Source organism: Heterodontus francisci, chromosome 12 (genome assembly GCF_036365525.1).
Source record: "Heterodontus francisci isolate sHetFra1 chromosome 12, sHetFra1.hap1, whole genome shotgun sequence".
In the NCBI taxonomy this organism is placed as follows: domain Eukaryota; kingdom Metazoa; phylum Chordata; class Chondrichthyes; order Heterodontiformes; family Heterodontidae; genus Heterodontus; species Heterodontus francisci.
The window spans coordinates 105,365,135-105,387,467 of record NC_090382.1 but is presented as its reverse complement, the minus strand read 5'-3'; the positions used below and the strand labels follow the sequence as shown (position 1 = coordinate 105,387,467).

At 45.7% G+C, this 22,333-nt stretch overlaps 1 protein-coding gene across 3 annotated transcripts in view; it reads right to left on the bottom strand.

Moving 5' to 3' along the window:
- The window catches only part of LOC137376041 (E3 ubiquitin-protein ligase RNF130-like), a 215,921-nt gene that overhangs the window by 38,432 nt on the left and 155,156 nt on the right, over positions 1–22,333 (bottom strand). For all 3 annotated transcript variants that reach the window (XM_068044017.1, XM_068044015.1, XM_068044016.1), the window contains exon 4: positions 5,970–6,052. In XM_068044017.1, coding sequence (XP_067900118.1) covers positions 5,970–6,052 — 83 coding nt within the window. The remainder of the gene's footprint in view (positions 1–5,969; positions 6,053–22,333) is intronic.

Sequence of the window (22,333 nt, the reverse complement as noted above, 5' to 3'; positions counted from 1 at the left end):
CTCCACCCACCCAGCTGCTAGTTATAGGCAGTGGTGCTGCGCTCCTTTTGGCCACTCGCTCCCACATTTCATCCTTCTCCACGCGCTGCCCCAAGAAGCAAGGTGGGCCGCAAGGTTTGACTGGGCATCATAGGAACGAGTGGCCGAGAGGAGGGAAATAGTGCGGGGAAGTGGGCAGCGAGCTAACAGAGAGTGGGGTGGCGCAAAGCAAGGAACAATAGGCCAGGGGAGTGCGGGAGAGCACCAAGGTATGGAGCGAGGTGGCTGGGGGGAGAAAGCGTCGAGGCCTGAAGCGAGTTGCCGAGGGGGGAGAGCTCCAGCCTCACAGTCTCCCATTCAGCTGCTTCCTCCAGCTGAGTGGGGGGCTGGATACCCGATGACGCTTTATCACACATGCGCGAAGATGGACCAGGCGCAGATACACGATGACGTTGGCGCTGTGTGATGTCGTCATCCCGTGCATGCGCTACTTATTCCTGACAAGATGTAGCTGTGCATGTGCACAGCTTGGCGCACTCTGATGATGTCAGCGGGCCGCTGCGTTGTCAGGAGTCACTTTGATTGTGAGGTATAAGTGTCAGCAACAGAGGCTCCAGTGATCCTCTTACAATCTTAATGTGATGATGAGACTGGAAATGTCCTAAAGTAAAGACTGCAGGCCAGGTTTGTTCAATTACTTGTTATTGAACAACCCTCCATATAGTGGACTCTTCTGTTCTTGCACAATTTCTTATCTTTGGCCACCTTGTCTCGAGAGACAATGGGTAAGCTCCTGGAGGTGGTCAGTGGTTTGTGAAGCAGCGCCTGGAGTGACTATAAAGGCCAATTCCAGAATGACAGACTCTTCCACAGGAGCTGCAGATAAAATTGGTTGTCGGGGTTGTTACACAGTTGGCCCTCCCCTTGCGCTTCTGTCTTTTTTCCTGCCAACTGCTAAGTCTCTTCGACTCACCACGCTTTAGCCCCACCTTTCTGGTTGCCCGCCAGCTCTGGCGATCACTGGCAACTGACTTCCACGACTTGTGATCAATGTCACAGGACTTCATGTCGCATTTGCAGACGTCTTTAAAGCGGAGACAAGGACGGCCGGTGGGTCTGATACCATAGCTCACTGTACAATGTATCCTTGGGGACCCTGCCATCTTCCATGCGGCTCACATGGCCAAGCCATCTCAGACGCCGCTGGCTTAGTAGGGCGTATATGCTGGGGATGTTGGCCGCCTCGAGGACTTCTGTGTTGGAGATACGGTCCTGCCACCTGATGCCAAGGATACTCCGGAGGCAGCAAAGATGGAATGAATTGAGACGTCGCTCTTGGCTGACGTACGTTGTCCAGGCCTCGCTGCCGTAGAGCAAGGTACTGAGGACACAGGCTTGATACACTTGGATTTTTGTGTTGTGTCAGTGCGCCATTTTCCCACACTCCCACACTTGCACAATTTACTTCCACCTTATCCCTTCTCAAACTTGCTTTCAATGAATTTAATATAAGTGAAGGTGGAGATGCTAGTGCTCAGGAATGCAATAACCTCTGGGGAGGCGGTGGCATAGTGGTATTGTCACTGGACTAGTAACTCAGGGTATTTCTCTGGGGACATGGGTTTGAATCCCACCACAGCAGAAGGTGGAATTTGAATTCAATTAATAAAAAAAAAATCTGGAATTAGAAGCTAGTCTAATGATGGCCATGAAACCATTGTTGATTAGTGAACCAGATGGATTTTTATAATAATTTCCTTAAGGGAAGGAAATCTGCTGTCCTTACCTGGTCTGGCCTACATGTGACTCCAGACCCACAGCAATGTGGTTCACTCATGCAAGCCCTCTGAAATGGCCTAGCAAGCCACTCAGTTGTATCTAACTGCTACGAAGTCAATAAAACAGAATGAAACTGGACGGACCACCCGCCATCGACCTCGACACCGGAAACGACCACGGCAAACCCAGCCCTGTCACCCCTGCAAAGTCCTCCTTACTAACATATTGGGGGCTTGTGCTAAAGTTGGGAGAGCTGTCCCACAGACCTGTCAAGCAGCAGCCTGACACAGACATACTCGCGGAATCATACCTTACAGACAATTTCCCAGACACTGTCATCACCATCCCCGGGTATGTCCTGTCCACCGGCATGACAGACCCAGCAGAGGTGGCGGCACAGTGGATGTTGCCCTGGGAGTCCTCTACATCGACTCCGGACCCCATGAAGTCTCATGGCATATGGTCCAACAAGGGCAAGGAAACCTCCTGCTGATTATCACCTACCGCCCTCCCTCAGCTGATGAGTCAGTACTCCTTCATGTTGAACATCACTTGGAGGAAGCACTGAGGGTGGCAAGGGCGGAGAATATACTCTGGGTGGGAGTTATCAACTGACCAAGCTGGCAGAATCATAAAGGACATAGCTGCAAGACTGAGTATGCAGCAGGTGTTGAGGGAACCAACAAAAGGGAAAAACATACCTGACCTTGTTCTGACCAATCTGTCTGCCCCAGATGAATCTGTCCATGACAGTATTGGTAGGAGTGGCCACCGCACAGTCCTTTTGGAGACTAAGTCCCGCCTTCACATTGAGGATACCATCCATCATGTTGTTTGGCACTACCACCGTGCTAAATGGGTTAGAGTTGGAACAGGTCTAGCAATGCAAAACTGGGCATCCATGAAGCACTGTGGGCCATCAGCAGCAGCAAAATTGTACTCAACCACAATCTGTAACCTCCTGGCCCGGCATATTTCCCACTCTATCATCACCATCAAGCCAGGAGACCAACCTGGTTCAATGAAAAGTACAGGAGGGCACGCCAGGAGTCAGCATCAGGCATACCTCAAAATGAGGTGTCAACTTGGTGAAGCTACAACACAGGACTACTTGCATATCAAACTGTGTAAGCAGCATGCTATAGAGCTAAGCGATACCATAACCAACGGATCAGATCTAAGCTCTGCAGTCCTGCCACATCCAGCCATGAATGGTGGTGGACAATTAAACAACTAACTGGAGGAGGTGGCTCCACAAATATCCCCATCCTCAATGATGGGGGAGCCCAGCACATTAGTGCAAAAGATAAATCTGAAGCATTGGCAACAATCTTCAGCCAGAAGTGCCAAGTTGATGATCCATCTCGGCCTCCTCCTGAAGTCCCCCAGCATCACAGATGCCAGACTTCAGCCAATTCGATTCACTCCACTTTATATCAAGAAACGACTGAAGGCACTGGAAACTGCAAAGGCTATGGGCTCTGACAATATTCCGGCAATAGTACTGAAGACCAATGCTTCAGAGCTTGCCACGTCCCTAGCCAAGCTATTCCAATACAGCTACAACACTGGCATCTACCCGGCAATGTGGAAAATTGCCCAGGTATGTCCTGTACACAAAAAGCAGGACTAGTCCAACCTGGCCAATTACCGCCCCATCAGTCTACTCTCAGTCAGCAGTAAAGTGATGGAAAGTGTCATCAACAGTGCCATCAAGTGGCACTTCCTTAGCAATAGCCTGCTCAGTGACGCTCAGTTTGGGTTCCGTCAGGGCCACTCAGCTCCTGACCTCATTCAAACCTTGGTTCAAACATGGACAAAAGAGTTGAACTCAAGAGGTGAGGTGAGAATGACTGCCCTTGACATCAAAGCAGCATTTGACTGAGTATGGCATCAAGGAACCCGAGCAAAACTGAAGTCAATGGAAATCAGGTGGGAAAACTCTCCACAGGTTGGAGTCATACCGAGCGCAAAGGTTGTAGTTGTTGAAGGTCAATCATGTCAGTCCGAGGTCATCACTGCAGGAGTTCCTCAGGGTAGTGTCCTAAGCCGAACCAGCTTCAGCTGCTTCATCAATGACCTTCCTTCAATCAGAAGGTCAGAAGTGGGGATGTTCCCTGATGATTGCATAATGTTCAGCACCATTCGCAACTCCTCAGATACTGAAGCAGTCCGTGTAGAAATGCAGCAAGACATGGACAATAGCCAGGCTTGGGCTGATAAGCGGCAAGTAACATTCGTATCACACAAGTGCCAGGCAATGACCATCTCCAATAAGAGAGAATCTAATCATCCCACTTTGACATTCAATGGCATTATGATCACTGAATACCCCATTATCAACATCCTCGGGGTTACCATTGACCAGAAACTGAACTGAGTAGCCGTGTAAACACCATGGCTGCAAGAGCAGGTCAGAGGCTAGCAATCCTGTGGCGAGTAACTCACCTTCTGACTCCCCAGTGCAAGGCACAAGTCAGGAGTGTGATGGAATACTCTCCACTTGACTGGATGGCTGCAGGTCCAACAACACTCGACACCATCCAGGACAAAGCAGCCCATTTGATTGTTTGTAGATGGGGTGCCATTCATTCCCTCCACCACCGACGCACAGTGGCAGCAGTGTGTACCATCTACAAGATGCACTGCAGCAATGCACCAATGGTCCTTAGAAGCACCTTCCAAACCCGTGACCTCTGCCAACTAGAAGGACAAGGGCAGCAAATGCTTGGGAACACCACCACCTGCAAGTTCCCGTCCAAGTCACACACCATCCTGACTTGGAACTATATCGCCGTTCCTTCACTGTCACAGGGTCAAAATCCTGGAACTCCCTTCCTAACAGCACTCTGGGTGTACCTACCCCATGTAGACTGCAGCAGTTCAAGAAGGCAGCTCACCATCATCTTCTCAAGGGCAATTAGGGATGGGCAATAAATGCTGGCTTAGCCAACGTCGCCCACATCCCATGAATGGATTTAAAAAAAAATTACTGTACCCATATCAGATCCCCAAGTCAGAAATAGCCTTGTTAAATGCAGACTAAAGCTCCCTTCTACACTATCTTAACAGTGACCTGGCCCCAATCTTAAAAAACATTGGTTACTGCAATTCTGCGCTCTTTGCTCGTTGCTACATCAGCCACCCTCCAACCTGGTGCTCATATAAGGGCTGAAAGTTGCAGATCCATGCTCAGCAGGAATTGCACTGAGTGCTAAGAACAGTTTCACATTGAACTCTCTTATTCCCTCTGCCTGCTTTAGATTTCAACTTCAGTCCCAGAAGAGGCCAATGCTCAATCCATCGTACCATCCAGTCAGCACCTCATCTCAAACTGTATACATCCTTCTGTCAGAGGTTCCAATATTCCCTTATCATTTTTCCTGTATTTCACAGTAGGAACAAGACTGTGTTGCAAATAGCAAGGAAATCTGGAAAACTAAAGATTCTGAATAATTTTATATCTGGTTCTGTATCTAATTTCAAAACAGCTTTCTTGGGTTTTATCTGTTCCTTCTGATTATCTAGAAGCATCATTCCAAAACAATCCACCATTATTATAAACCCAGATTTCTCTATATGCTGCACCTAACTTCTATTAAAATTTTTTTCCATATATGGATGGACACTGATACATAGCGGAAATGACCAAGATTGCTATCCTCCAATGCCCAAATCTGATCCCATGCTAAGTCGTCCTTGGCCAACATACACAGTCCTGTTGACGTCCACTGGCTCCCCACCCCCAGTACTTTGAATTCAAAATCATGTTTCTCATTTAAAAACCCTCATAACTACCTTTGCAAAGTTGTCTTCAGCATTACATGCCAGTACATGTGCTCTGTTCTTTCAAGTACAGTCTCCAGTGTACTCTGCCCTTCACGCTTCATCTTCGGCAGGAGAGCGTCCAGCCACCTTGGCCTTACACTCTGCAACTATCCCACTAAAGTTTCCACCATGTCATCTCTTGCCACCTTTAAAATCCTTATCAAAGCTACTTCTTTAACCATTTTCCTGGTTACTTCCCCTATCTACACTTCTACTGTTACATCACTGCTTTTATTTTCAACTCTTTCACTAAGCACTTTGGGACATTTTCTTTGTTTAAGAGGAAAGTAATTGCTGTTATAGGTAGAGGGGCAATGCAATTCATTTCTGCAAATGGCATGACATGAAGTGTCAAGTATAATCACATATATTAAAGAGCTTACTTGCATGGCAGAATCCTGACCACATCATTGGATTTGTATCCCTCAATGCAGACTGCACAGTGATCAAATTCTGGGTCAGTTTCCTGAAAAATACAAAAAAGTACAATTCAGTTAATAAGCTCACAGTTAATAAGTTTGACTTCTTTTTTAACAAAGGAGTCCCAACCAAAACTGCTCTTAGCAGATATTGTTTAACCTACCCATTGGCCAGTAAATAGGACACAGGACATAGATAGGCCCACAGAATGGGGAGACAAGTGGCAGATGGAATTTAATACAGAGAAGTGTTTAGTGATGCGCTTCAGCAGAAAGGATAGGGAGAGACATTACAGACTTAATGCCACAGTGCTCAACAGTGCACAGGGACGGAAGGATCTGGGGGTTCATGTGCATAGATCTTTGAAGGTGGTAGGACATATTGAATGTGGTTAGCAAAGTATATGGGATAATGGGCTTCAGAAGTATTGAGTACAGAAGCAGGGAAGTGATGTGGAACCTTTATAAAGCTCTGGTTAGGCCACAAAGAGAGTATTGTGCCCAGTTCTGGTCACCACACTTTAGGAACGATGTGAGGGTGCAGAGAAATTTTACCAGAATGGTTTCAGGGATGATGGATTTTAACTACAAGGTTAGGGTGGAGAAGCTGGGGTTGTTCTGCTTAGAGCAAAACAGATTGAGGGGAGTTCTGACAGAGTTGTATAATACTATCTGTGAAAAGAGAAGCAGAGTTAATGTTTCAGGTCAGTGACCCTTCTTCGGAACTGACAAATATTAGAAATGTCACAGGTTATAGGCAAGTGAGGTGGGGGTGGGGCAAGAGATAACAAAGGAGGTGTAGATTGGACAAGGCCACAAAGCTGACCAAAAGGTCATGGAGCAAAGGCAAACAATATGTTAATGGTGTGTTGAAAGACAAAGCATTAGTACAGATTAGGTGTTAACGGACTGAATATTGAACAGCAGCTAGTGCAAACCTGAAAAAAACAGTGGGTAAGCAAACTGAACAAACTAAGATGAAATGAAATAAATGCAAAAAAAAAAATTGTGAAAAATATAAAAAAGAAAAATTTCATTTTTAGTTATTTTTTCTTTTTTACATTTTTCACAATCTTTTTTTTTTGCATTTATTTCATTTCATCTTAGTTTGTTCAGTTTGCTTATCCACTGTTTTTTTCAGGTTTGCACTAGCTGCTGTTCAATATTCAGTCCATTAACACCTAATCTGTACTAATGCTTTGTCTTTCAACACACCATTAACATATTGTTTGCCTTTGCTCCATGACCTTTTGGTCAGCTATGTGACCTTGTCCTGTTTACACCTTCTCCTTTGTTATCTCTTGCCCCACCCCCACCTCACTTGCCTATAACCTGTGACTTTTCTAATATTTGTCAGTTCCGAAGAAGGGTCACTGACCCGAAACATTAACTCTGCTTCTCTTTTCACAGATGCTGCCAGACCTGCTGAGTGGTTCCAGCATTTCTTGTTTTTATTTCAGATTTCCAGCATCCGCAGTATTTTGCTTTTATTGTATAGCACTATGACAGGTTTAGATAAGGCAAACAAAGAAAAGCTGATCATCAATGATTTCAAAAGGAAACTGGACGGGCAGTTGAGGGAAATAAACGTGCAGGCTGCGGAGATAGAGCAGGGTAATGGGATTGATTGGTTTGCTCTAGAGAGCTGGCAAGGGCTTGATGGGCCAAATGGCCTCATTCTGTGCTGTAATGACCACGACTCTGGTAGGATAAAGCATATAAAATATTACCCAATCATGCACTGCAGATAAAATTTTCCAAGTATTCCCAATTTATTGTGCCACCTATCAGGATGGATCAAGCTGGCCAGCATCAATGATGACACGCAAGACTGAGTAGGCCAGGCTTAATTTTTATGGTTAAAATAATGTCAAACTTTACGGGAAATATACCACTAGGCCTGGCACTAACTCAGATAAAACTGGAAAAGTTCCAGATCTATGCTGAGTTAGCTGACTCCAGCCAAGACGATATACTTAACATTCCAGGATCAGGGGTAGTGTAGAAAAGTGAAAAGCTAATCACTTATGGCGTCTCCAGTAACTCTTGCTAGTGTGGATACCAAGTAAGGACTCTGGAGGTACAGTACATGAAGAAAGATGATTTAAGGCAAAAACTGCTGGAAATCTGAGATCAAAACAGAAAATTCTGGAAATACTCAGCAGTTCAGACGAAAGGTCATTGACCTGAAACATTAACCCTATTTCTCTGCATATATGCTCCTAACCTGAACATTTCCAAAATTTTCTCTTTTTATTTACTAAGATTCAAGGGCTTTGTGACAACAACTTGCATTTATACGGCAATTTTAACATAGTAAAATATCCCAAGACACTTCACAGGAGCAATAAAGAAAATTTGATACCGAGCCACATAAAGAGATAAGAGTTGTTACAGACAGGTGGAAAGGTACATGGGTGGTTCCCACTATTCACCTCCCAAATGACTGCAATCGTATTTTGTTAAAATGCTGCGTTAGCCTGAGTGTCTTATGGGTCAAATAAACTGACAAATGACAGGTTTTCTCAAAGGTTTTTAAAAAATAACAATTTTTACACAGTTCCCAAAATGGTCGCAACCTCACCCATGCACACATTCACATACACACATAGATAGAAAAAGGGTACGTAGTTCAAAGTTCGGTAGGTGTTCGTGGTTTACGGTAAACCTCTTTCAGGAGGACAGTCTCTTTTAAAGGTGCAGGCCTGGGTGTTTGCAGTCTTGAACTTGTTGAGGTGTCGTAGATTTTCTGGTGGCTAAAAGTTCACACTGGAGGTAGTGGTCAATTTAAGTTCTCTGCTGCAGCAAGTTGAAGTATAGAGTTAGCAACAGGGCTTCTTCCTTGCTTGGTTGGATTTCTTTCACAGCCCCTGGATAGACTGTTTTCTGAAGGTGTTGTCTTGATCACCCCTCTCTCTCCAGTAGGTTACCCTTTTAAGGTAAAATTCATCACATTAGAGTTTCTGTTAGGAGACACATGGCCTGCTCCCCTGGTGTAACCACACAGTGGACCTGGAATATGGAGACCATGGCTATTGATTGTTGTTTGAATGGGGGTCAGTCAGTTCACACCTATTCAATTTTGGTTTGGGCTTGGAGTCTGTCTCCAGAATACTTTGTTAGTTTATTCATGTTGATAAGAATCATTAATATGCAATAGTGTTCTTTTCAATTTCAAAGAGGTTCTCCCCAGAGCTATTTCAGATGAGGTTAATGAGTTCCATCCTTGTTGGACAGGTTTGTGGATTTCCAGTACAGGGGGGAAATCACGTGACTGCTATTCCATTTTGACTGTGGTACAAGTGACCATGGTCTTGTCGTTTATTTCATCATGGCTCCTTCCGTGGGTGACCAAAAGTTTGGTCAAAGAGGTAGGTTTTAAGGAGCATCTTAAAAGAAGAGAAAGATGTAGCGAGGCAGAGAGGTTGAGGGATATGCTAACTGAGATCAGTGGCAAAGCAGTGACAAGTTGAAAACATTTAAAAATCATGAAATAATGGGAGAGTGCAAATGTAAGGAAAATGATGACATTTTGCCATTGAGGTGACGCTAGGCTATTTAAGTTTCACTATTAGTAAATGATTTCACATGAGTTGCATTACAGGAACTCAAGAAATTGCCTCCCACCTAACCACAGTATAAGTTGAAGAAAGACATGTATTTTTTATAGAACTAATTATGTCTCCAAGATCATCTCAAACTGCTTCAGAAACGATAAATTGCTGTGAAGTGCAATGGTGTCCACAAAGAAATACGAAATTCAACAAGTGAGACAAAATATTATGTGGTGACGTAATATAAAAGCAAAATACTGCAGATTCTGGAAATCTGAAATAAAAACAAAAAATGCTGGAAATACTCAACAGCTCTGGCAGCATCTGTGGAGAGAGAAGCAGAGTTAACGTTTCAGGTCAGTGACCTTTCATCAGAAATATCTGGTGACGTTGGCTGAAGGAAGAATGCTGGCCAGAACTACTTGCTCTGCTTTGAAGAGTGCCATTTGATTTTTAACAGCTATCTTGGTGTTAGCGATAGCACTGTCACCTTTGAGTCAGGAGGTTGTGGGTTCATGTTCCACTCCAGAGATAAGCACATAATCTAAGCTGGCACTTGAGGAAGTGCTGCAGTCAGATTTGCCATTTTTTGGATGAGATATTAAACCAGGCCCAATCTGCCTTCTCAGGTGGGTGTAAAAGATCAAATAGCACTATTCAAAGAAAAGCAGTGGAGTTCTCCTTATGCCCTGGTCAATATTTATCACCCAGCCAATACCTAAAATAGGTGATCTGGTTATTTATTGCATAGCATTTGTAGGATTCTCTTGTGCAAATTAGCTTCCACATTTCCTAGATGAAAACACTTCAGAAATACTGAATTGGCTGTAAAGCGCATTGGAACGCCCTGAGGGCACAAAAGACACTAAATAAAATGCAAGTTTTTTTCTTTCTTTCGTTACCTGGATCACGAGAACAAACCAGATCGGCCTTGGTTTAATATCTTATTTAAAGGCTAGCAACGTAAAGCAGCTCGAGTCCTTGGGGCAGCATTTTCCGAACGGGCTTAAGGGCACGCCGTCAGGCTCAAATGCGGTTCCGAGGCCTGCACTGTTTGAGGAATAGTCTCTAATCTGTGATTTTCCCTGAATTGGCCAATTAGTGGCCAGAGGGCAGTCTCCATGTCACATTAAGAATGGTGGGCAGGCTCTCGAAGCTGGAGAAGCAACAGAAGGCCCTTCAACTTGGAAGGAGCAGCGGGATGCCATGGCAAGTAAGCGAGGGAGAGGATGTCACAAGATGGAGGCGTCCTCTCTCCAATTTTTTAAAATTTTAAATAAAAACTAGATCAAGCAGCTGGGTGCAATTGTTGGGGGGAACCTCTCAACAGGGCGGCCTGCAGCTGCAACTGAACTCAGGCAGGCAAGGAGGGCCTCTAGCCCTGCCTAGTGCGCTGGCCCCACTGGACTGCAGCTGGGAGGCTGCCTCCAGGCAGTTATACCGTACCCCGCTGTCTGTGGAAAATCCCAGTTGGCCTCTGACAATAGGCCTTTAAGTACCTCAATTAGCTACCCGCTCCCCATCCCCCAATCCCACCTCAGGATGGAACCGCTGAAATGGCACTCCAATGAATGGTGCAAAATTCGGCACCCGCCTGCCTTGGTGCCTGTCCTCATTAGCGGCTAGAAATTCAGCCCCTAGGTTGTGACTCTGATCTGAGAGCGTCATAAACTGAACCAATGTAAAACAGGGTGTGGAAGGTTTTAACAAAGCCATTTCCTCCATCATCAGCTCTTCTCATTATAACCTCGATCTAGCATCATGGAGCTGTTTAAACGTTCTGCTCTTCCTTTTATAAATGGTACAGAGGTACAGAAAAATTACACTCTAAAAAGGAGAATTCTGAATATGTAAACATTTTTTAAAAAGGAAATCATGTTTGCGATTGCACGTTCACAACTCTGATATAGACTGAAACACTGACAACAATTTTTTTTTATTTATTTGTGGGATGTGAGCATCACTGGCAAGGCCAGAATTTATAACCCATTCCTAATTGTCCTTGAGAAAGTGGTGGTGAGCCACCTACTTGAACTGCTACAGTCCTTATGGTGTAGGTACACCCACAGTGATGTTAGGAAGGGATTTTCAGGATTTTGACCCAACAATAGTGAAGGAACGACAATATAGTTCCAAGTCAGGATGGAGTGTGGCTTGGAGGGGAACTTTCAGATGGTGGTGTTGCCACGCGTTTGCTGCCCTTGTCCTTCAAGGTGGTAAGAGGCCACTGGTCTAGAAGGTGCTGTCGAAGAAGCCTTGGCAATTTGCTGTAGTACATCTTGTATATGTACATACTGCACCCACTGTGCGCCAGTGGAGGGAGTGAATGATTATGGTGGTGGACGGGGTGCCGATCTTGCAGGGTGCTTTGTCCTGGATGGTGGCAAGCTTCTTGAGTGTTTTTGGAGCTGCACTCATCCAGGTAAGTGGAGAGTATTCCATCACACTCCTGACTTGTGCCTTGGAGATGGTGGACAGGCTCTGGGGAGTCAGGAGGTCAGTTACCTGCAACAGAACTCCCAGCCTCTGACTTGCTCTTGTAGCCACAGTATTTATATAGCTGGTCCAGTTAAGTTTCTGGTCAATGGTGACCCCTGGGATGGTGATTGTGGGGGATTCAGCGATAGTAATGCCACTGATTGTCGAGGGGGATGGTAAGATTCTCTCTTGTTGGAAATGATCACTGCCTGGCACTTGTGTGGCATGTATGTTACTTTCCACTTATCAGCCCAAGCCTGAATGTTTTGCAGGTCTGATTGCATGTGGTCACAGACTGCTTCAGTATCTGAGGAGTCGTGAATGAGACTGAACATTGTGCAATCAACAAACATCCACACTTCTGACCTTATACTGGAAGGTAGGTCATTGATGAAGCAGCTGAAGATGGTTGGATCTAGAACAGGAAGAACTCCTGTAGCGATGTCCTGGGGCTAAGATGATTGGCCTTCAACAACCACAACTATCTTCCTTTGTGCTAGATATGACTCCAACCAGGAGAGTTTCCTTGATTCCCATTGACTTCAATTCTGCTATGGCTCCTGATGCCACTCAGTGAAATGCTGTCTTAATGTGAAAGGCAGTCAAACTCACCTCATCTCTTGAATTCAGTTCTTTTGTCCATTTTTGGACCAAGGCTGTAATGAGGCCTGGAGCTAAGTGGCCCTGGCAGAACCAAAACTGGGCATTGGTGAGCACGTTATTGCTGAGTAAGTGCTGTTTGATAGCACTGTCAACACCCTCCATCACTTTGCTGATGATTGAGAGTAGACTGATAGTGCAGTAATTGGCCAGAATGGATTTTGCCTGCAATTTTCCACATTGTCAGGTAGATGCCAGTGTTACACCTGTATTCGAACATCTTGACTTGTGGCGTGGCTAGTTCTGGAGTACAAGTCTTCAGTACTACAGTCGGGAAGTTGTCAACCTTTGCTATATCTAGTGCCTTCAGCTATTTCTTGATATTATGTGGAATGAATTGAATTAGCTGAAAACTGGCATCTGTGATGCCCCAGGCAGAGGCCGAGATGGGATCACCCACTCCATCCTTCTGGCTGAAGATGGTTGCAAATGTTTCAGCCTTGTCTTTTGCACTGATGTCCTGGGGTCCCCCAACATTGAGGATGATAATTTGTACATTATTTCAGTAAAAGTCCATGATTTTCAATGTCACTTTAACTCTGACCATGCTACAGCTCTTGACTCTACCAACTATCATTTCTCTGTATAAAATCACACTTTGAGGATGTCACCCCTATCAAACAAACAACATTGGCCAAATTTTGCATCTCGTGTTGTGCCCTGTTAGAACTTTTCCCTTACCCTTCAACTTGAAAGTTTCTTGCACTCCAAGTTGCTAGAAGTGAGAGTTGATAATGGCGTAGCAAGGGCAAGGGGCATCTGGAACCTTGGTGAACGATGCAACAGTCTGTCTCATTAACCAATGAGGTTTAAGGAATGAAAATAAAACAGAAGAACAGAGAAGGAATTAGAAATAAAAACACAAAGTGCTGGAAATAGCAGGTCAGGCAGCACCTGTGGAGAGAGAAGCAGAGTTAACATTTCAGGTCTGTGACCTTTCATCGCAACTTCAATGGTTCCAGCACTTCCCATTTTTATTTCAGATTTCCAACATCTGCAGTATTTTGCTCTTATATTACAGAAGGAATTAGAGTGAATTAAAGTTAAATCAGGTCCAGAAAGAGAAATAAAGAGAGGGAAGGAAAGATTGGATTAAGAGAGAGAGAAAAAGAGACGGAAAGGCAAAGTAAGAAATAAAAAGTAAAGTTTAATCTAAAGAAAAAATTACTACCTGCAGGAATGAAACTCCACAGTTTCAGTTGTTCCCATTCTGCTTTGGAGAAATTGAGTGGCATTGCACGATCATAAATGTAGTCATTAAAAAGGTACTTACGCGGTTAAGTACCAGCCCTAAATTTATGCAGCAAATTTAATTGGTAGCTAATGTGAAAATGTAGGAACACAGGGTGGTTGATAGTGAGATGCAGTGTTTATGAGCCTAACGGCAGAGCAGAGCAAATTATCCAGCAACTTGTGGTAAATCACAATTCACATGGTATCCGTTTCTTGCCACAAGTTGCTGGAAATTGACACATTAATGAGGGGATGCACATTAAACTCACCATTACTTTGGCAGCAAACTCTAGCTCATAATAATCCACTGAGAATCATTAAGATGTTATGCATTATTTAGGAAGCAATTTTCTTTATTTTAAAAAAGGCAGCATTCGAGTACACTTATAGCAAGAGTCAAGGTTTGAGCCAAACTTGCAACATGATGTCAACAAATCACTATCTTTTAACGCGTCAACTACAATTAAGTTATTGGCCACGATCTGAGCTTGAGAAGCAATTTCGAGAAGCTACAGCAGGACTAGATAAAGAAAGCAATGGCATAATCAATTCTTGAAACTTCTTAAAACTTATTCTCAGGGTGTGGGTGTCAGTGGCAAAGCTGTGGTGGACCACCTTCTTCAACCACAGTGGCAGATCGTGTGATTTTTGTTATTCCTCGTAGTGGTTTGGTACAATTGAGTGGCTTGCTAAGCCACTTCAAAGTTAAGGGTCAATCGCGTTGTGACGTCACTTCAAAGTTAAGGGTCAATCGTGTTGTGACTGTAAGCAATACTGGATTCTGTTGCTGTGTATCCAATCATTAGTGTGGCTCCCCCACCCCCCTGCACAAAGAGTCATGCTGCTTCAGGCTGACGACTAAGTTCGTCCTATTAAAGTGGGACTGAAGATAACTATTAAGAAAGGTTAAAAGCTCTTTGCAATGGATATTAGCAGTAGAGTCAAAAAAAGGTAACTAAGATTAGGCTTCTTCTGAATACTCCTTACTTGTTCAACTCAGAAGTTTGCTTTCAAATGTAAATGCTTCCTATGAATCAAAACATCACCTCACGCTTATATCCTTACGTTGCGCACTAGAAATAGGTTGGGATTTCATCACATAATTCTGATCATCTCCCAAATAGCAGAGAAAAAAAATCATACTGACACAGATATTGGAGCTCAGACTAAAATTACGAATCTAAATTTCTGAAGCAAATTTTTTCTAAGAATACAACCGACAGATAAAAACAGCACTAAGTCCTTAATTCTCACTTTGCACTTTGAAACTGGTTTTGAGATGGTGTTTGGAGATTCTTCACATCCTTTGATTTTACAGAGTGGAGGAAGTGAGGTGGATTTGAATTATTTTATTTTCTAACTAATACTGTTTTAGGCTGCACTGAAATATTCTCTGGCCCTCATGGCCCACTAAGTAATCATACTGGGACTAGTAAATCTGAAACAGTGCTTGCATTAATGGCTGGCACAACTATTTATTTTCAATAAAAGGTATGGAAATACTCAATGAGCTTTTGTGCTACAGTATTTGTAAAACACAAAACAGTGGGCTAAATTTTGTGTGGACCTTGGGGATGGGAATGGAGGTGGGAGGGTGGGCATAAAATCGGGACGGGAGACGTCAGATTGCGACAGCCCATCCCGATTTTGTCCATGGTGGCAAACATGGAGGGCACAGATCAGACATCAATGCGGTGGGCAGGCAATTAAGGTATTTAAGAGGCCTATTGACAGTGATTTTATTTGTGGTTTGAAATTTTATTAATGGTGTATGGGATTCACTGGGTTTCAGAGCTTTGTCTGATTGAAGGAGGCAACACGGAGGCAGGAGCTAATTGCTGGCTGCAAGGAGAGGCCATCGGGAGAGGCAGTATCGACTGCCAGGCAGGGTGGAGAGAGGGGGCATCATCTGAAGAGTGGTGGCAAAGATACCAGAACTGCGGGGGTGCCATTTCAAGGAAGGCAATGGGCGTGCCACCTCATTAGAGTGACAAGTGGGGGGGGGAGGAGGTGGGGGGGTTGCTGGAATCAAGGCCTTGTATTTAGGTAAAGGTCACCTCTCATAGGCCTCTTTCATCCAGGCTTTGGGGAGCCTGTTGAAGAGGAGGTGCAGTGGAGCTGGAGGGAAGTTCAAGCACCTGCAGTGGTGCCACCATGACCCGTGAGGTCACAGGAAGGTCAACATTGGCCTCCAGATGGTGGAGAAGGGCGCAGAGGGGAAAGACAGGTGGCATCCCAAAAAGAGGTAACTACCCTCCAGACAGAGTCTACCGGTCAAGGTTCAACTACCTACAGATGTCCAACAGGCAGTGCCAATAAAGACTCCGCCTCTCCAGCGAGGCCATCACTGACCTATGCGCTATGATGCAGGACGAGCTGTGCCCCACGAGACTTGCTGGAAATCCTATGCCCGCAGCAGTGGACTTCTACACCTCTGGATCATTCCAGGGATCCACTGGGGATATGCGTGAGATCTCAGTCCACGGCCCATCAGTGCATCAAAGCCCTTTTCAGGAGGGCCAGCGACTATGTGCGCTTCCGCACAGATCCCAACTCTCAAGCTGAGAGGTCCATTGGGTTTGGGGCAATCACTGGATTTCCCCAGGTGCAGGGAGTCATCAACTGCACACGTGGCCATCAAGGCTCCTGTGCAACACCCAGCGGCCTTCATCAACAGGAAGAGCTTCCATTCCCTCAATGTACAACAGGTCTGCGACCAGCATAAATTAAGCCTGCAGGTCTGTGCATGCTTCCCGGGAAGTTGTCATGAGGCAGTCCCAGGTGTCAGAACTTTTCTGGCCACCATGTGCCTTTAGGGATGGATCTGTGGAGACGAGGGTTACCCACTGAGGACATGGCTACTGACGCCTGTGAGGAACACATGCACAAATGCAGAGAACAGGTATAATACTTGTCATGGTACAACACATGCGACCATCGAACAGGCCATTGGTCTGCTGATGATGAGAATCAGGTGCCTAGATTGGTCTGGTGGTGCTCTTCAGTATGTCCCGGTGAGGGTCTCATGTATCACGGTGATTTGCTGTGCGCTACAGAGTGGGGAGGCGTTGAACAATGAGGAATCGAGTAGTGGGATGCCTCTTTGGACGATGAGGAGGAGGAAGCTGGCAAAGCATGGCCAGATGAAGAACCTCAGGGACAACAGCAGTGACGCCATGAAATACTTGCAAGGGAGGCTTGCGATGCCCTTATACATTTGCATTCTTTTGATCATTACTGCCAGTTGTATGTTGACCAATAAACAGTTACCTTTATGCAGTCCTGTTGTCGCCTTCTTTCCTTCAGGAAACAAACGCTCATTGATCAATTGTGTAGCATTGCACTGGCAAGACTCAAGACTGGACCCCTCGCAGCATGATGCCTCACCTCGAGCCTCTTCACAGAGGCTGGGTTGATACGAAGCACTGATGGCCATAAAGAATAGGAAGGCGATCTGGTTTATTGGAACAAAAATTATTTACTGACCATGACAGCACACATTACCCTTTCCGTCTATAACACACATTCATGTGTGAATACCCCATGCTTCTTGGTGCTCCTCTTGATTCTTTTGCGTGCACTCCTATGAGTGCTCCTCCTGTGCTGTCAGCTGACGTGGAGGCAGGCTACTTACCCTGCTGCCCTTGGCTAGGGATAACCTTGGCGGTTGTCCTCTGGCTGCCTTAGACTTGGTAGACCCCGGCATGTTGGGGTCCTCCTGCACAGAAGCAGTAGCACCCTCTGTCATTAGGGACGATGGAGGCCCTGGCGACACTGCCAGAGGGACATGCTGGCCATGCCAGGAGCACCCTGGGAGGAGCCCCCAGGATTGGTGGGCAACTGCTCCTCCTCCCTTGCAACACAAACCTGTGCCACCCCGCTGACCTGAGAGGGTCAAGGGCCTGGTAGTAACTCCAAGTCCCCTGCCACTGCTGCCTTGAGCTCATGATCAAGATGAGGGTATGCAGGTCTGCATGAATGTCCTGCAGACATTGGGCAGAATTGAGTGAACCTGTCACAGGTCCCAGTGGTGGACCTGTGGGCACAGTCGCTACTTGTCACGCATGTGGCCGGCTCACTGCGATCATGCGGGCAGCCAATTATCATAATGGAGTTGTGGGGCTCGGCCAATGACATGCTGGAGACGGATGGCGACGTGCCAATGGCGTCATCAGTGAACACAACGCAGGTGCTGGTGCCATCTTTAAAATGTTGCCAGCCCTGTTTAAACTGCTGCTTCACTTATTGACTTTGCTGCTGCTTTGCCTTTGATGGAGTTTTACCATTGCCGCTGCAGTGCTGCCAACCCCCTCTGCTGCTGTGCTGCTGACCCTCTGCCTGGAATCCCTCTGCTGCTGAACTGTTGTGCTGCGCCTGGTTAAACAATGCCTCGATTTTAAAATTCTCATCCTTGATTTCAAATCCTTCCACGGCTTGGCCTCTCCCTATCCCTGTAATCTCCTCCAGCTCTATAACCCTCCAAGACATCTGTGCTCCTCTGGAGCATATACGATTTTAATTGCTCCACTCTTGGTGGCCATGCCTTCAGCTGCCTAGGTCCTAAGCTCTGAAATTCCTTCCCTCAACTTCTCCACCCCTGTCTCTCTCTCCTCCTTTAAGACACTATAAAACCTGACTCTTTGACCAAACGTTTGGTCATCTGCCCTAATATTTCTTTACATGGCTCGATGTGATGTTTTGTTTTATAATGCCTCCACGAAACACTTTGGGACAATTTATTAAATTACAAGGTGCTACATTAATACAAGTTGTTGTTGTATCAAACACTAGTTAGGCCACAGCCAGGGTACTGTGTACAATATAGGAATGATGTGATTGCACTAGAGGGTACAGAGGAGATATAGGGAGACGTTGCCAGGAATGGAGAATTTTAGCTATGAGGAAAGATTGGATAACCTGGGGTTGTTTTCTTTGGAACAGAGGAGGTTGAGGGAAGGTTTAATTGAGGTGTACAAAATTATGAAGCACCGTGAGTGGTTAGGAAGGACCAATTTCCCTTATCAGAGAAGTCAATAACCAGACAGCATAGATTTAAAGTAATTCATAGAAGGACAAGAGGAGAGTTGAGGAGAAATTTTCCACCTAGAGATCTGGAAATCACTGCCTGAAAGGGTAATGGAGGCAGAAACCCTCACCGCATTTAAAAAATACTTGGATAGGCACCTGAAGTGTCGTAAGCTACAGGGCTATGGACCAAGAGCTGAAAAGTGGGATCAGGCTGGATAGCTTTCTCAGCCGGTACGGACACAATGGACTGAATGGCCTCCTCCTGTGCCATAAAGCTTTTATGTTTCTTTGAAGGAGAATACAAAGGTTGACAGTGCCAGAGGAGAAGGAGGATCACATAGATTGACAATGACTTTGACTAGGATGATTTCTAGTTGTGGGTGGTTTGAAAATAAAATGCAGCACAGGGAGAAGTGAGCACAGATTTCGGTGACAATACATGTAAGGATCTGGAGTGGATCAGCAAGGTCAGTCATTTGAGAGAACAGCAACTGAGCCAGAATGGGTGATATTGGGATGGCACCAGAACATAGGGAGAGATTTGACAAGGGTACTCAGCTGGAAGGTGATCAAAAGAATGGAAAGTGCGATTCCTTGTCAAATTAACCCCTCCCTGAATTTTTTTTTATTTGTTCATAGTTTGTAAATGCTGCTGGCAAGGCCAACATTTATTACCCATCCCCAATTGCGCTGGAGAAGGTGGTGGTGAGTCACCTTCTTGAACTGCTACAGTCCATGTGGTGTAGGTACACCGACAGTGCTGTTCGGGAGAGAGTCCCAGGATTCTGACCCAGTGACAAGTCAGCATGGTGTGTGGCTTGGAGGGGAACTTGCAGGTGGTGGTGTTTCCATGAGTCTGTTGTCCTTATCCTTCTAGGTAGTAGAGGTCGTGGGTTTGGAAGATGCTGTCACAGGAGGCTTGGCGAGTTGCTGTAATGCATCTTCTAGATGGTACACATTGGTACACATGGAGCGCAGTGGTGGAGGAAGTCAATGTTTGTGGTGGTGGATGGGGAACTGATCAGCGGGCTGCTTTAGCTTTAGTGTTGGAGCTGTGCTCATCTAGGCAAGTGGAGAGTATGCCATCACACTCCTCACTTGTGCCTTGTAGATGGTGGACATATGGGGAGCCAGGAGGTGAGTTACACACCGAAAATTTCCCAGCCTCTGACCTGCTCTTGTAGCCACAGATCAATATATCTTTCCTAAGGTGCAATGCTCAGAACTGCTCACAGTATTACAAGTGTGGTCTAACCAGGGCTTTGTATAGCTGAAGTATCACTTCTACCCCCTGGTATTCTAGTCCTCTAAATAGAAAGGCCAGCCTTTGTGATGACTTTCTGCACCTGTTTATGCCATCTCAATGATCTATGTACATGCAGCCCCAAGTCATAGAGTGATACAGCACTGAAACAGGCCCTTCGGCCCACCGAGTCTGTGCTGACCAACAACCACCCATTTATACTTCTTTTGGGCCTCCTTATCTCGAGAGACAATGGATACGCGCCTGGAGGTGGTCAGTGGTTTGTGAAGCAGCGCCTGGAGTGGCTATAAAGGCCAATTCTGGAGTGACAGGCTCTTCCACAGGTGCTGCAGAGAAATTTGTTTGTTGGGGCTGTTGCACAGTTGGCTCTCCCCTTGCGCCTCTGTCTTTTTTCCTGCCAACTACTAAGTCTCTTCGACTCGCCACAATTTAGCCCTGTCTTTATGGCTGCCCGCCAGCTCTGGCGAATGCTGGCAACTGACTCCCACGACTTGTGATCAATGTCACACGATTTCATGTCGCGTTTGCAGACGTCTTTATAACGGAGACATGGACGGCCGGTGGGTCTGATACCAGTGGCGAGCTCGCTGTACAATGTGTCTTTGGGGATCCTGCCATCTTCCATGCGGCTCACATGGCCAAGCCATCTCAAGCGCCGCTGACTCAGTAGTGTGTATAAGCTGGGGGTGTTGGCCGCTTCAAGGACTTCTGTGTTGGAGATATAGTCCTGCCACCTGATGCCAAGTATTCTCCGAAGGCAGCGAAGATGGAATGAATTGAGACGTCGCTCTTGGCTGGCATACATTGTCCAGGCCTCGCTGCCGTAGAGCAAGGTACTGAGGACACAGGCCTGATACACTCGGACTTTTGTGTTCCGTGTCAGTGCGCCATTTTCCCACACTCTCTTGGCCAGTCTGGACATAGCAGTGGAAGCCTTACCCATGCGCTTGTTGATTTCTGCATCTAGAGACAGGTTACTGGTGATAGTTGAGCCTAGGTAGGTGAACTCTTGAACCACTTCCAGAGCGTGGTCGCCAATAATGATGGATGGAGCATTTCTGACATCCTGCCCCATGATGTTCGTTTTCTTGAGGCTGATGGTTAGGCCAAATTCATTGCAGGCAGACGCAAACCTGTCGATGAGACTCTGCAGGCATTCTTCAGTGTGAGATGTTAAAGCAGCATCGTCAGCAAAGAGGAGTTCTCTGATGAGGACTTTCCGTACTTTGGACTTCGCTCTTAGACGGGCAAGGTTGAACAACCTGCCCCCTGATCTTGTGTGGAGGAAAATTCCTTCTTCAGAGGATTTGAACCATTTATACTAATCCTACATTAATCCCATATTCCCTACCACATCCCCACCTTCCCTCAATTCTCCTACCACCTACCTACACTAGGGGCAATTTACAATGGCCAATTTACCTATCAACCCTGCAAGTCTTTGGCTGTGGGAGGAAACCGGAGCACCCGACGGAAACCCATGCAGTCAGAGGGAGCTTGCAAACTCCACACAGGCAGAACTGAACCCGGGTCGCTGGAGCTGTGAGGCTGCGGTGTTAACCACTGCGCCATTGTGCTGCCACTGTTTCTATCTTTTTACCATTTAGAAAGTATTCTGATCTATCCGTTCTTGTCCCAAAGTGATGTAACAAAGTTGTATAACCAAGTGTGATGTCTGCAGCGGGTGCAATGCAGCTTTTTGTGTCAGTAGCACTGGAGCCAGAGCATCTGCAATTTCCTAACTGACCAAACAAAGCCAGGGTTCTGCTCTGCAGCCTGACCTGCAATTGATGAGATTTATTTCAAAAATAAAGAGCAATTACACCTTCTCGTGTTAAAGGAACTTGCACCTACACCTCAGAACTAAGTAATACATTGTTTAATGTTCTTGTCCTTACAAAACAGCCAGTATGCACTCAGTTATTATTTTACTAAAGATGGATCGTTTTGGGCGTTTTCAGTATTTACACTGATAGGACAGCTCCGCTGAGCTGTAAATGAGAAAGTGACAATTTTTACCACAAATGGAAGTTATACAACTTTTGCTTAGTCCCCTTCTCAGAAAGTGGATGCTTATTGAAATTGTTCACCACTTCTTTTTTCCAGGGGAT